General features: G+C 48.1%; 1 protein-coding gene across 18 annotated transcripts in view; it reads left to right on the plus strand.

The window, feature by feature from the left end:
• Positions 1–14777, plus strand: part of Mapk8ip3 (mitogen-activated protein kinase 8 interacting protein 3) — a 42209-nt gene that overhangs the window by 17001 nt on the left and 10431 nt on the right. For 2 of the 18 annotated variants that reach the window (XM_076577532.1, XM_076577536.1), the window contains exons 5-10: positions 1262–1285; positions 4470–4614; positions 8004–8250; positions 9155–9257; positions 9794–9912; positions 13248–13259. In XM_076577532.1, coding sequence (XP_076433647.1) covers positions 1262–1285; positions 4470–4614; positions 8004–8250; positions 9155–9257; positions 9794–9912; positions 13248–13259 — 650 coding nt within the window. Of the gene's footprint in view, positions 1–1261; positions 1286–4469; positions 4615–5960; positions 6100–6323; positions 6538–8003; positions 8251–9154; positions 9258–9793; positions 9913–13247; positions 13260–14777 lie in introns of those variants that run through there. The other 16 variants (XM_076577542.1, XM_076577545.1, XM_076577535.1 and 13 more) reach the window with 13 other exon arrangements.

Consider the following 14777-nt stretch of genomic DNA (forward strand, 5'->3'; position numbering starts at 1 on the left):
GCAGCACAGGACCTTTGGTGCCAAGAATAAGACTAACAAGCATAATGGGTGGCTGCCTAGGAGAAGGCTTTGTTCATGCCTTCTAGAAACCCAAGAAGCCTTCATGGCCTTTTCTGTTGTTTGACAAATGGGATTCTCCAACCTGACCAGGAAGAGTATGGGCTGTCTTGCTCACTGAGGTCAAACCCTTAGGTGCTTAGTCTGATCTGCCCCTTGAGCTCCCCAAGGCCAAGGTATAAGCAACCCTGTTGCCTTTGTCTCCTGAACCCATTGCTAGCCTTCCATGCTAGTCTCCACAGCATAGGAGAATGGTGCTTGTTACCAGGTTTGTGGAGATGGGTGGGTGGGTGGTGGGTGGGGTGTGCTAATGTTCACCTCTGGGCTCTTCCCACTATCCTGGCCATTAAAATACCACTAAAAGTTCCTCAACCCATAGACTCCATTCTACCTGTCATTAGCAAGTAGTTAAACTAATCTGTCTCCATGATCTAAACCCCAGTCAGGAACAAGGTAGCACAGAGCCCCAGGCATGGACAGCAACTATCTTGACCTAGAGTAGTGGGCTAGTTGAGATAGAGAAAGAACCCTTCCTCCATCCCAGGTGTGTCCACTATCACAGCAGGGAACTATACTTCAGCATGGCCAAAGCTCTGTCCTTGGGCTGAGGTGGAAGGATGCTTTGTGTCCTTTGGGTCAGATGTTTAACTTGCTCCCCTCTGAGCTCATACTCTTCCAGTTCCCCACAGGGACTTTATAAAGCCTCCTGAGTTTGAGCTGCTGGCCACTTGTGATGCATGTGGCCTTTTCCTGCACTCCTGGCATGGTTTTCAGAGTCTGTATGTGTGGAATGAACTCAGTGGAATCTCAAACACTTGCTGTATTTGAGCCATTGCTGCAGATGTGGGTGGGAGCCTGTGTGTCTCTTTTCTCATCCTATGTGCACATGTGTGCTAGATATTTGTGATAAGCCCTGTGCTCATCCACCTGCTACCTGTTCAGTAGGTCACATCCTAGGGTCTTTTGTCAAAACCACAAAGATCTGTGCCCCATGTGTCTATTCCTGTAGATACTGTGTATAGCTGTTTGTCTAGAGGGGAACACCTGGGTCCAGACATCTCACCATCATCATGCATGTGATTTCCCTGTGAACACATGCATAGATATTGCCAGTTTGACCTTTATTCTCTAATGTGGTCTTCTTGTCCTGCCCTCTGTGCTGTCGCTGCTGTGTGCTGGCCATTGTGTCTGTTGCTGCTTGCAGTCCTCGCCAGTCGTGGAGGAAAAGGTAAAAGCCTGCTGGTCTTTGTCCACTCCAGTGCTAGGGTCACTATGAGGTTGGGGTTGTCTGGAGGAAGAATTAGGACAGTGATTACTTTGATCGAAATCACAGGGTTTTTTGATGAACTTTTTCAGCTGTATATTCACAAGATTGAGGAAGTACAGACTTGATGGGTACCTTAGCATAGCCACACAGTAGTTGGCAGAGCAGGATTTCCCTGAGTTTCTGAGGTTCCAGGTTCTACCCCACACTCAAGAAATGTCTGCCCTTATCACAGATGAAATCATGCCATTGACTCCAGCCTCTGAGAGCAGTGTGTGGCTGAAGTTTCAACTTGCCCTGACTTGGGAGATGGTAGGCCAGTAGAAACATCTCAAGCTGTGGATTTAATCATCTGCAGTGTATGATTAAATGATCCATCCTTTAAGATAAGAGCCACCTCCCCTGTTCTCATCCTGGAACTAGGAACACATTATGTTCTCACCCAGGATCATGAGTAAGAGTACTTAGTAGGGTCAGAGCGAGGCCCAAGAGTCTTCCCCATAGGGGGCACAATATGGTTAGGGAGGTTGGGAGACTACTGGAACAGGCAGGGCTAATGAGCTCCTGCTCTGGTTCCTGGCTGTTCTGGCTTTCTCAGTGGCCCAGAGGCTTGGCACTTGTGAGATGTTGTCACACACTTGTGGGCTGAGCTAGGGAGGTTCAAGTAGATAAACTCTCCAACTCACTTGGGGCTCAGCATCTGAATTCTTTGTACTTTTTTTTTTTTTTTTTTTTTTTTTTTGGTTTTTCGAGACAGGGTTTCTCTGCGTAGCTTTGCGCCTTTCCTGGAGCTCACTTGGTAGCCCAGGCTGGCCTCGAACTCACAGAGATCCGCCTGGCTCTGCCTCCCGAGTGCTGGGATTAAAGGCGTGCGCCACCACCGCCCGGCGAATTCTTTGTACTTAATGCTAATAAGCCCAGCATGCCCTGTGTGAAGGAATCATGCAAGCCAAACATTGGAGAGTGCCTTCCGAGGCCTTAGCCCTGAGCATTTCTCTACTACCCCGACTCATAGTCCCCACATGCAACACCCAGTCTCTTTGGTTCTATCCTTTCCATGACAAGCCAAAAAGACAGCAAAGTCAAGTTCCAGCAAGTACCAGGGGTCTCCTTACTGCAGAAGACAGTGTTGTTTGGGGCAGGACAGACTTAACTCCCCAGTCTCTCCCAAGAGACCCCTGCCCAGACTCAACACTCTCGAGGTAAACAGCCAGCCACAGGCAGTTCCTGAGTGTGCTACTGCCCTCAGCCCTCCTCTTCATCCCTGGCATTCTTCATGCAGTAAGGAGAAGACACACGTTTTCTGCCTTCAGAGTATGTGTTGCTGGCCTCTGGACATGGCTCCTTGAGACCCCAGAGAAAGATACCTCCCCTCTCATGTCTCTAGGTACTGAACACTCAGTGTCAGAAGCTATGGCATGAGCAGACTAATGCTTGACCTGAGTAGCTTTGAACAGTTTAGACAGACAGCCCTGGGAGTGTGGTGTTGCCTAGACCTGTGTGTGGCCAAACCTGTTTGATTGGCAGTCTCTGACAGGATGGCTTTGGACTCTCTCCCCACTATTGTTTACTATTTACGGCTCATGGAGAATCTTGGGGATGAGCATCGAGCTTTGCTCTTCACCTTTAGTTTACCAGATTTTCTGGTCTGGACCTGCCTTCTGTGAGCTATGATGGCTGCACATAGAAACCATGTCCTGTTAAGGCACTTCACAATGAGAAGCCCTGGGAAGGGACTACGAGGAGAAAGTTCAGTGGGGGCTCAGGTCCCCAAAGCTTGCTGGCCAGCTAGGCTAGCCAGTGACAAGGGAGGAGGGCTGGAGAGATGGCTGGAGCACTGACTTTGCTTCCAGAAGACCCGGGTTCCAGAAGCACCCACGTGGCAGCAATTCCCAGGATCCACATGGCAGCTCACAACTGCAGTTCCAGGATCCAATACCCTCATACAGACATACATAACAGGCAAAACACCAATAAAATAAAAATAAATTTAAAAAAAAATTTAAAGGTGGAGACCTATACACAAAAGCCCTATGGAGTCCCAGAGAACTGGTTGATGAAGGGAGAAGGAAGGTCTTGGGGCTGCAGAGATAGCTCAGCAGTTACCAGCACTCACTGCTCTTCTAAAGGACCTGAGTTCAGTTCCCAACACATGCATCAGGCAGCTCACAACAGCCGATACCTTTAGGTATAGGGAGTCTGACACTCCCTTCAGGACTCAGCTGACACCTGGACTTACATGCACATACCCACACGCTACACAAATATATACAGAATTTTAAAATAATAAATATTGGAAAAGCTCTTGTTGGTATTGCTTTAGGGTTGTTAGCTCTGACACTGTTTCTATTTAAAATTTAAATAGGGAATCTGGAGAGATGGCTAATGGGTTAAGAGTGCTGACTGATCTTCCTGAGGATGTGGGTTTGATTCCCAGCATCCACATGGTAGCTCACAACCATCTATAACTCTAGTTCCATGGGATCCAATGCCTTCTTCTGGCATCCATTGCACTAGGTATGCATGTCTGCCAATGTACATGCAGGCAAAAACAACCATACACATAATTTTTGGTTTTTTTGAGACAGGGTTTCTCTGTGTATTTTTGGAGCCTGTCCTGGAACTTGCTGTGTAGACCAGGCTGGCCTCAAACTCACAGAGATCTACCTGCCTCTGCCTCCCAAGTGCTGGGATTAAAGGCGAGTGCCACCACTGCCCAGCAAAATAACTTAAAAAAAAAAATTAAACTAAATAAAAAATGTTAGAGTATAGCCAGGTGGTGGTGGTGTATACCTTTAATCCTAGCACTCGAGAGGCAGAGGCAGGCAGATCTCTGTGAATTCGAGGTCAGCCTGGTCTACACATTGAGTTCCAGGACAGGCTCCAATGCCAGATAGAGAAGAAACCCTGTCTCGAAAAACCAAAAAAAAAAAAAAAATTAGAATGTAATGGAAGGGAAAAATACATGAGTCCTAATTAACGAACAGTTTTCAAATGTGTGAAAATGATACTTAGTGCCTGAGTTTTGGGATGCCACTTTAAGCATTGCCATCCATCAGACAGTATCTCTGTGCCAAGAAATGGACTTTGGTTCTCTCATAGCGCCATCTAACCATCCACTCCTGTACTTATCTCCCTCCTACTGCAGCAGGAAGGAGCGTCCCACCTCTCTGAATGTCTTCCCCCTGGCTGACGGCATGGTACGTGCACAGATGGGGGGCAAGCTCGTGCCTGCGGGGGACCACTGGCACCTGAGTGACCTCGGCCAGCTGCAGTCCAGCTCCAGCTACCAGGTTTTGTAGCCGTGGGTGTAGTGAGGGTCCCCAAACTACTGGTATCCTGTGTCCATTCAGGGGACTTGAGTCTTTGCTATTTTCCCTGAGTTAGTCCATCATCCCCTGACATAAGACAAGGACAGAGGAACAGAGCTGGAGTGCCAGGAGGCATGAGCTTCCTGCTCTGTTTGACCTCACACTATCACCTGTGAGTCCAGGCTAGTCCCCTTAGTTTCTCAGGCCATTCTGCAGCCAAGGAACCCATGTCTATTAAAGTTGAACTTAGCTACAACAGAACGTACCCCCCAAATACATGCCTTTCTCTGACTAGATGTCTAGCCAGGATGCATGGCACTCCAGAGACTTTACAGGCATTCAGTATCTTAGAGTGGGAAGCTTCTGCTTGGAGGAGGCATAAATATGAGATAGCTTTTGGCCTGGGCTGTTTTCTACTTGTCTCTGGTCATAGTTCCTCAGCCCCAAGTTGAGAAGGCAGATACTATCACCTGCAGGTATGTACCCCAAACATGGAGCCCAGAAAAGGCCAGGTTATTCATCAGGGCCCCAGATAGTTTTCTGTGCAAGGGGTCTGTGTGCTTAGACTACCTGGAAGGTAGCTACAACATTGCCAGGTAAGGGAGACTGCCTTCCCGGGGTGGAGGAGGTGGCCCTGGGTCTGGTGTAAAGATCCCCACAGAGGGAACTGGGTGACATACACTCTTGGGCCTCTGAACTTAGTGGATGTGGAGTCCAGAACTTCTGAAATTTCCTGCTGTTGTTCTTGGCTGACTATTCTTCTGCCTGTGTCCAGCTTGCCTGCAAGGGCTGTTGTGTGCTGCTGGCTGTCAGAAGTGACCCACTGCTTCTACTCTTGTTTTAGGCAATGAGTAGATCTTCGAGACAGAGGTGCTGGTGCCATGTCTCACTGTCCTGTCAGTGTGTGTGCCCTGAGAAGAAGACAGCAAGACCCATAAGAACTCTGCTATCTCATGGCCTTGCCATTAGCCTAGCTTTCATGCTCAGTCACTTGCTCACTCACTCTCCCTGTGGGAAGGCTTCCCCTTAAGCATTTGCAGAAGCTACAAGAAGGCCATGGAAGCTTATGCCTGACCCATCCTGGCTCCAGGCACCCACTCAGAGCCATGCTTTACCAGCTTTTCTTCTTACCTTGTCTTTTCTGTCTGTACTATTTTGTTTTTCTCTCTTTAACCATAATGTTTTATGTTTTAGTTTGTTGTATGTTTTATTTGATTTTTCTTATTTTTTAAAAGTAATTACATTAAGTTCTTTTTATTTCATGCTCCAGATTTTAAGGTTTTTCTAATTTCTTAATTTTTGTTTGTTTTTTGTTTTGTTTTTTGTTTTTATATACTGTAGTGTTTTAACCAAACAGTTGTGGCTACTCATGGTGAGGAATGACCGCTAAGAGTGTGGGTTCTTTGCAATACATTTGGAGGTCACTGCTCCCCGTTGATGTTTAGGAGGTTGAGAGGTTTGCCCTAGGTAAGTGGTGGCCAGGGTGGTTTATCCCCTGGGTAAGTGTGGCCCTGTAGGATAACAGAGTGGGGGCACTGGGGAGGCATAGCCCAAGGGCAAGATGCCCCCATTTTACAGTAGGCAGAAATGGATGATGAGGAAGGAGGTCTGGACATGAGTGGGACTCATACCCCTAGCTTCTTCCTGGCCTGCTTGGAGTTTGTTTTTTGCCCTTTATTTGGTGGCAGCAGCAGAGGTTTCCATCTGGAAGGCACCTGGATGACTCTGAAGAAGGACAGGCACAAATCTTTTGAGAGCTACATCTCAAAGGCTCCGTGTGAACCATGCTCACCTCTTTTGGCACTCACAAAGATGTAAAGAAGAAAAATGTTTCTCCCTTATCATATTGGGCAAAAGCTGGATCCAGATACAGATCTAGAATTTTGTTACAAAGCCATTTCCAAGGTGACTAGACTACATGCTGGTGTTATGGTCCTCGCCTCAGCATTGCTTGCTAGGACTGAATTGTGTTTGGCTGTGGTCCATCCTGGCCCTTGTAGGATGCAGAGCAGCATCCGTGGCCTTCACTAACTTGATGCTGGGAGCGCCAATGAACTCTGACAAGAGAGCAGTCCTTTGCCAAGCATCCCTACACAATTGCTTGTATAGAAATAAAGCAGCTTGGTAGATAAAGCCAGAACCTTGTCCTTTGAAGACATGACTGTATCCAGTACTGAGAGACTCATGCTAGGGCCTGGCAGTGACCTAGTGAGTTGAGCAAAGGCACCCACAGAACCAGCTCTGACCTGTGAGACCCAGGTGTACACTGGTTAGTTCAAACCTCTGCATTTACCCAGCTCTGTACGGAGCCATATATGTAATTCCCTTTCCTCACTACACACTGGTGAACATCTCCTCAGCAGAACACTCTTCTGAAGACAGGCCCTCTCTCTGGAAGACAAGGCTCTAGAACCCAGTACAGTGCATTCCTGAGATGTTTAGTCATCGTCCTTGGCCTTCCCAACAGAGAAACGAAGAGATCTGAAGGCCAGCTGCTTCCTGGAATGACCAGGGCACCTACTCAGCCCGATGACATATACATTCATCCATATTAGTTAATAGATGTTTCGGCACAATTTTTATTGAAATTGTGTAATATTTTTTATCAGCATAAGAAAAGTTTGTTTTTTGTTTCAGTTGAAGTGCCTTTGCACTTGAGTTAAGTGTCTTTTTTTCCCCTCATAAGATTTGTAAAGTTAGCAGCTGGCTCCTGTTAGAGCCTAAGTTTCCTCTAGAACAGCATTGCTGTTCAAGGCTAAACTTGGGTTCAGCTGATGTGTGAGAGAAGCACTCATGATCTACTTAGTGGAAGTCCCAGCCACAGAGTCAGAGAAACAGTGTGGCCCTCTCTACCACTGTCCTCAGCCAGGGCTGAACATTCCTGTCCTAGAAGTAGTAGTAGGCAGTAGTAGTGAAGTACCTTAGTGTACAGCACAACCTGGCCACCCAGTGCCAGGTAGCAACTTTCTTATCCCTAGGTAGAGCCTTTTGCCCTATGCTAGTTAGCCATTGGTTTCTGACGAGCACACAACTGCAAAGGTCACCCACTCTGTCTTCCACCGTGTCCTCTGTGTAGCGTCACATCATCATCACTTATGATTGTGCTGGGCTGTCCTATGGCAGGTGTCAGCTGAAAGTTCTATCCTGTGAGGTTGTGGCTGCTTCTGAAAAATCGAGGCAGCTGTGGGTGAGCATCAATTGTTCAGGAGTAACTAGGTCAAAAGGAGACCCCTGCCTCTGCAGGTGGGCACAGTGTTGTTTGGTTGTAGCCATGTAACAGAGAAGCAGAGCCGTGGGGTCTCAGCAGCCACCTTATCCATAGCACCATGGCCTACTGTGATGTTCTTCCTCCTTCCTCTGTTTGGCTCTAGTGTCCAAATGATGAGATGTCTGAGTCAGGCCAGTCCTCAGCAGCTGCAACACCCAGTACCACAGGTACCAAATCCAACACACCCACGTCCTCCGTGCCCTCAGCAGCAGTCACACCACTCAATGAGAGCCTGCAGCCCCTGGGGGACTATGGCAGTGTCACAAAGAACAACAAGCGGGCCCGAGAGAAGCGCAACAGCCGTAACATGGAGGTCCAGGTGACCCAGGAGATGCGGAATGTCAGCATCGGTATGTAGTCCAGTGCACTGCCTGTTGAGTGCGCCACCAGACATCCCATCCCTGGGGGAAGGTCACATACCTGCTGCTCACTGCCTTCTTTGCCCACACCTGGGAGGAGTTTCTTCCTCTTTGGGTTTTAGCTTGAAGAAATATAATACCTAAGGCCTCTATAGCAAGTACCACAGGTAGACAGTTGAAATAGCTGTTCTAGAAGTTAGAAGTAGGATGACCAGGAAGACACAGGCAGGCATAGTCTCTCCAGAGTTCCTTCTTCCTGGGCTTCCCTACAAAGGGCCACCTCCCTGTGTCCTCATGAGGTCTGTGCTTTGATCTCGTAGGGACCCCAGTTGAGTGAGGTGAGCCATATGGCCTCCTTTAACTTTGATCACTTCCTTTAAGACCAGCCTTCAGGCTGAGCGTGGTGGTCCACACCTGTAATCCCAGCTCTTGGGAGGCGAAGGTAGGAGGATCAGGAGTTCAAAATCAGCTTAGGGTACATGAGACTCTGTCTCAAAAATAAAATTAAATAAATATTAAAAGACCCAGTTTCTACTAGGCGGTGGTGGTGCACTCCTTTGATCCCGGCACTCAGGAGAGGCAGGTGAATCTCTTGAGTTCAAGGATGGCCAGGGCTACACAGAGAAACCCTGTCTGGGAAAACAAAACAAAAAAAGACCCAGTTTCTAAATGCTGCCACACAGGGCAGGGAGTGGGGTCTACCCTCAACAGTGTATGTCTCTGTTATGGGCCGCCTTCCATAGACTCCCATAGTACTGGAGTCTTCATCCACCTGGCCAGTATGAGGAGAACCCTTTTTTGACAGTCCTGTCTAGTGGAAACTAGTGAGCCTTTATGAATAGGGCAGAAGTTTCAGGCTGTCCCCTGACACCAGATTTCCTATGTTCTGTACTAGGTATGGGTAGCAGTGATGAGTGGTCTGATGTTCAGGACATTATCGACTCCACCCCAGAGCTGGATGTGTGTCCGGAAACCCGTCTGGACCGCACAGGAAGCAGGTGCTCACTCAACCAGGCCCTGGATGAGGGATTCAGTGTGCCTTTGGGGGTGGGGATGAGGTATCATTATCACATCCCAGTCATGTCTGTACCCACAGTGCAGGGTTGTCATTGAACAGGTGTACTGGTCAGCTTCCTATCCCTGTGACAAAACAGTGAGTTCAGGACAGGCAGGGCTGCTCCACAGAGGAACCCTTTCCCGGAAAAAAAAGATTGATTTTGACTCACAGCTTCAAAAGTTTCAGAGCTTTAGCCTTTGGGCCTGTGGTAACACAGTATTGATGAAGGAAGCATGTGGTGAGAGGAGCCTATGACATGGAAGAAGGGCTAAGGTCCTCCTGGTACTTTGAAATGCGTACCCTCTGTAATCTCCTTTCCTCCCACCAAGCCCCGCTTCCTAAGGTTGCACCATAGGCTTTTAGTGTCTGGGCTTCGGGAGACATTTCAGTTGCAGACCTAACACAAGCTTTTAGGGTTGCTGTCAGGTGGTGCGGCAGTGCTGTTCCTAACTGCTCTTTCTGTATGTATCCCAACAGCCCGACCCAGGGAATCGTAAACAAAGCTTTTGGCATCAACACTGACTCCCTGTATCATGAACTATCTACAGCAGGGTCTGAGGTCATCGGGGATGTGGATGAGGGAGCTGACCTCCTAGGTAAACACAGCCTATCACCTAAGACTCTTTGACACTTGGGCTCTGTTGATTTTTGTTTTGTTTTGTTTTGTTTTGTTTTTTAATTTATGATGAAGGGAAAGTTTTTTTTTTCTCCTTTGGGTTGAAGACTTTTATTTCATAATCTTACTAAGGTAAATTTTTCATTCTATGAATGTCCCCTAAAGTCTCCAGTTTATAGTTTTAAATTTATCCAGAGTTACACTGCTGGCATTTGGTTCCCCTGGTGTCTTGTAGGCAGCTGAGTGCTAGGAGTAGGGCCACATGCTGGGAAAGGCTCGAGATGTTGGGCTGCAGTTGCAGCACACACCCATAGCAGCCACTCCTGGATGGCTCCAGAGCCACCTCTCTGTGCTGGGGAAAGGGACAGGCTTCTCACATAGGCCTCCGCATCCACTTCTAAGCAGAATAGGACCTTGCTGCTGCTGCTTCTCAGTGCTCCACAGGGAGCAGCAGCTCTGGCTAGGGCTGCCCCTTCACAGTCAGGTAGTGAAGGGTGGAAGTTCAGATACATGGGGCACAGGGAATAGTCTTTGAGGTACCTGTGGCCAGGTTATGAGCTTATGTAGCTGGCACTGTGGCCACACAGTCAGGGTGATGGTATTTGTTCTGGGGAAGTGGGCATCAGAGTCCTGTTCTGCTACAACAAAGACATATCCTTCCCTGTGTGTTGCCGTACATCTCTCACTCTGCTGTCATTTCTGTGGGACAGTGGCCACCCTGAGCTAAGGTTGCCATGAGACCCACTCTTGGTAGTATGTTTTAGATCCTTTTTATGTGGGAATGTGGAAGTCAGATGGGTCATAAGGAGCTCAGGCAGTACTCACTACTCTACAGTCTGTGAGTACAGGGCCAAATAACTTACTATGGTGACCAAGTTCTGGAGGAATGTGTTGAGGTCTGTCTCATCTACTTAGATATGCACCCAGGGGCCCTTCTGGCTTGTAGCCACGGCCGCTCGTGTGGTTTTAAAGATTGGTCTGGCACAGATGGCAGGATACAGTGAGTAAACATACCTGAGCAACGGATGCGGCTCTAGAGACACATCTCCTCAGCTCTCTGAGCATCTCGAAGGCAGGAGAGGGAGAGATGCTATCTTCTCACAAACACAGCCTTAAGTCACTAGGTAAACGCTGCTTTGGATCATCAGCTGGGATAACAGTGGTGAACTCTTTGCTCAGGAGTCCTGGCTTTCAGCTCCATGTATCAGCAGCAAAGATAGTAAAAGGTATCTGCCTGGCACACACTATATCTACTCAACGTAAGTTGTAACATGCACTATTTTAAGAAGCTCAGTTAAAAAAAAGAAAGCTGCAAATTAAACTATAACACGCCAGTTACTGTTTAAAGCTCCCTACGTGCACACACGCAAGGCCTCAGAAATGCCGCGGAAAACACATTACAGAATGGATGTTTCAGGAGTAGGAAGTATCATGCCAACTTCTGCCTGCACTGTCTCCTGGGAATTTCACACCATGCACCATAAGGGGATTGTGTTTCCATGTACAAATAAGGAAACTGATACTCAGAGAAGCCAAGCAATTCCCCTGCATCACTTAGAGGAATCTGAATTGTGACATGCAGACCCAACCTATGTCATTCTGGTATACAGTGGTTAGACTCCTTCCTTCTATAGCAGACTGCCCATGTAGTAACCAGTCCTAGATGTCTAGAAACAGCTATCCTAGAGAAGTAGACAAACTTGTGTAAGAGAATGGGCTCAGAGCTGTTTGGACTGACGTGAACTCCACTCCGTATGGTAATAAAATGGTTGTCTGATCTTACACCATGAAACAAATTAATTCTAGGTTGATCAGATATTTAAACAAAAATACAAGGGCAGTAAAGCTAAGAAAGGATATTGGAGAGTATTTCCATAAGCCGGGTCTGTACATTACCAAAACCAACAAAGAAAATATCAACACGTGTGACTGTGATAAGAGTATGTGTGTTTATTTAGGGTGCCATTCAGTGGACATATGCTTAGCAAGAGCCAGTTTTATCTCCAGCACTCAGAAAAAAAAGTAGGACAAGGAAGTCTGTGTGTGTGTGTGTGTGTGTGTGTGTGTGTGTGTGTGTGTGTGTGTGCGCGCGCCATTGAAGCAAATCAAATACAATAGAAAATTAGCGAAGGATAAATTAGAAAAGTGCAGGTGATATAAAAACAACTCAGCTTCAGGATTAATGAAAAATGAAAGTAAAAATTAATCAAGAGACTTGTAGAGCATTGGCAGGGAGCTGGTGCTGCCTTGCTCTCTGTATGGAGGGCCGCCAGAGGTGTAAACCAGTGGAACAACAGATAGATGGGCCACAGTTCTCTGGTGATGTGTAGCAGTGTGTCCTGGATGATCGTGCAGAATAATGAATGCCTTTTGTATGACAGGGGAAGATAGTGATGAGCAGTGATGCAAAACACCCAACATGCTTAGAGTCCCTGATACCACACTACCTGCCTGGGAGAATGGATAGTGTGGGATGCTTGTCTAGAGAGGCTGAGGAAAGGGATGCCCCTTCTGAACTGGTACTCTATTAGATTTCTGTGGCAAACATTGTTTTGTTCTTTAAATCAAGTGGGTTTTCATGCTCCTTTTCTCCCCTGAGAAGTACACAAGCAGAACAGAATTTTTTCCTTAAATTTATTGGGGAAAAATAAGTGTTTCCCTACTTTAGTCCCATTTTTTTCCTAGCAGTCGGTACTGAAGTGGGCTGTACCCAGTGAGGTCTGTTCAAACCACTCCATGCTCTCTAGCCCCCCACTACTCTTTGGTTTATTTTCTCTTCACAGTAAGGTAATTTCTCCCTTATCCTCTTCTTGTCCCTCACTCAAGGTCATGTTCTCCCTCTCTCTACTCCTGTAAGTACTGGGCTGAACAGGAGACGCCTGAATTCAGCTCCAGGTGCATATCTGTGATATGTCAGGGCCTCCTTATGTGCACCGGTAGCATGGCCTGTTCCTCTGGAGGGCTTCCTTGGTATCCTTTGCTCACCACACACATCCTTCTCTCTACAGGCCATTAATTGTTGAGGTCTGCTGGGTTCTAGCCTACCGCTGGGTAGGCTACAGATTTCTGGCAGAGATGAACAAGAACTGGGTTATTCTAGGTCCCTTGGAGAGGGAGGGATGTCCATTTTGGTCTCTCTCTTTAGAGTTTCTGTATCCATGCGATGTGTTGACCTGCTGAAGTGTTTTGTTTTTCATGCCCATCAACATAGGAATGGCTGAATCATTGTTGCTTTTTTTTATTTGTTGGTTCTAGTTACCAATTGATCTTTGTTGCTTCCTTCCCTGTCTCTCTGCTTCACTGGACGTGGCCCAGGGGAGTTCTCAGGTGTGTATCTCTCCCATCTGTCTCCGTGTGGTTCCCCTCTTTCCATTGTGGAGAGCAGCTGGAGCAGGGGGTGGGGCATACACGTGGGACTCCCCCTGCCGCTGACTGTCACCAAGGGCTGTGCACACTGACCTTATTTCTGTCTGGCTGCTCCAGGACTTTGCCCCTGTAGCCATGCGCTTTGCTCCCAGCCTGCTCCTGCCCCAAATGCCCAAATGGATTGCTCCACTGACTACAGACAGACGTAATATATGAGCCCATCTTCAAGCCAGAAAAGGCCTGAAGGGCTTAGGGCCATTTCTGAGGGATCTACAGAGCCACTAGGAACATAAGACTGTACACCCCAGGAGTTAGGGTGCCATGAGGCCCCTGTCAAGTACAGTCCACCTGGGTAGCCAGGCTGAACTGCTGTGCACAAGAGTCCCTGAGGCCCACATACCCCTGTAATTGTGGCCCTTTAGTGTGTTCAATGGCAGCCAAGCCCCTGGGCACAGCTCCTTATTGTGTGATTTCCTCTGGCTGTCTGCTCTATTGCCCACAGGTAAAGTTCCACAGGAGTCCCTGGCTTCATCCAGCCTCCTGCCCTCTTGTTCCCTCTGCTGCCAACTCTAACCCAGCCAGAAGTGGCCCCTAACACCTCCCACCTTGCTGTCTACATAGGCTTAACGCGCTTCTTTTCTCTCCCTCCTCCCGCCCTGTTGCCCGTCTCCTGTGGGACTGGGATGCTCCCGTAGTGCGCGATGATTTTTTTGGTAAGGCCAAGGCCCTGCTTAAGTGTCTGTTTTTCCTCTTTCTGGCCTCCTCTCTCTCTCCAACATCTTCTCATGCTTCATGAGCCATTTGCTTTGTTCTTCATGGTGGGCAATGGCAGTGAGTGGGGCTTCAGGGCTCCAGGGGCCTCAGGCCTGGGGTGAGGGGCCATCTTTCCATTCTGTTTGAGCTGGGGTGGGAGGTGGCCCTCCCTCCAAGCTGCTGGTCACCATGGATAAACCACTGTCAGTCTCTGAGAGGCTCCATAGGCCCAGGACAGACCTTGCGCCTGGTGTGCTCTCTTAGGCTGCCAGGGGAAAACAGGCCCTGGTTTGAAGCAAAGGAGGTCAGAATGGACATCAGGCTGACCTATCTCCAGCACTTCACTGTGCCCTTGCTGTTTCAGACAATATGGGGAAAGGCTAACCTGAGGATTAAATTTGTTCTTTGGCCATTATAGGATATATATTCAGAGAACTCAATCTGTTGGCAGAAGGGCTGGGTCAGTTTCCCACAAAAAGGTCCTGTTCTCACATTCACTCCCTCACCATGCTTCCTGACCCCACTGCTAAGGGCCAGGTCCTACCAGACCTACATGTAACCTCATGGTGGCCTGCAACTGCAGTAAGCCGTCATCCTTGGGGCAAAGGTTCTCTCTGAGTACTGTGCTGTCAGCTCTGTCCTTTGTCACAATGCCAACATTTATTTACCAGTGGGTGGCATTGAAAGGCCTTGGTTCATTGTGGGTAAACCATAGATCTGGAGTAG

The sequence above is a fragment of the Peromyscus maniculatus genome, chromosome 8 (assembly GCF_049852395.1).
Source record: "Peromyscus maniculatus bairdii isolate BWxNUB_F1_BW_parent chromosome 8, HU_Pman_BW_mat_3.1, whole genome shotgun sequence".
Taxonomy (NCBI): Eukaryota; Metazoa; Chordata; class Mammalia; order Rodentia; family Cricetidae; genus Peromyscus; species Peromyscus maniculatus.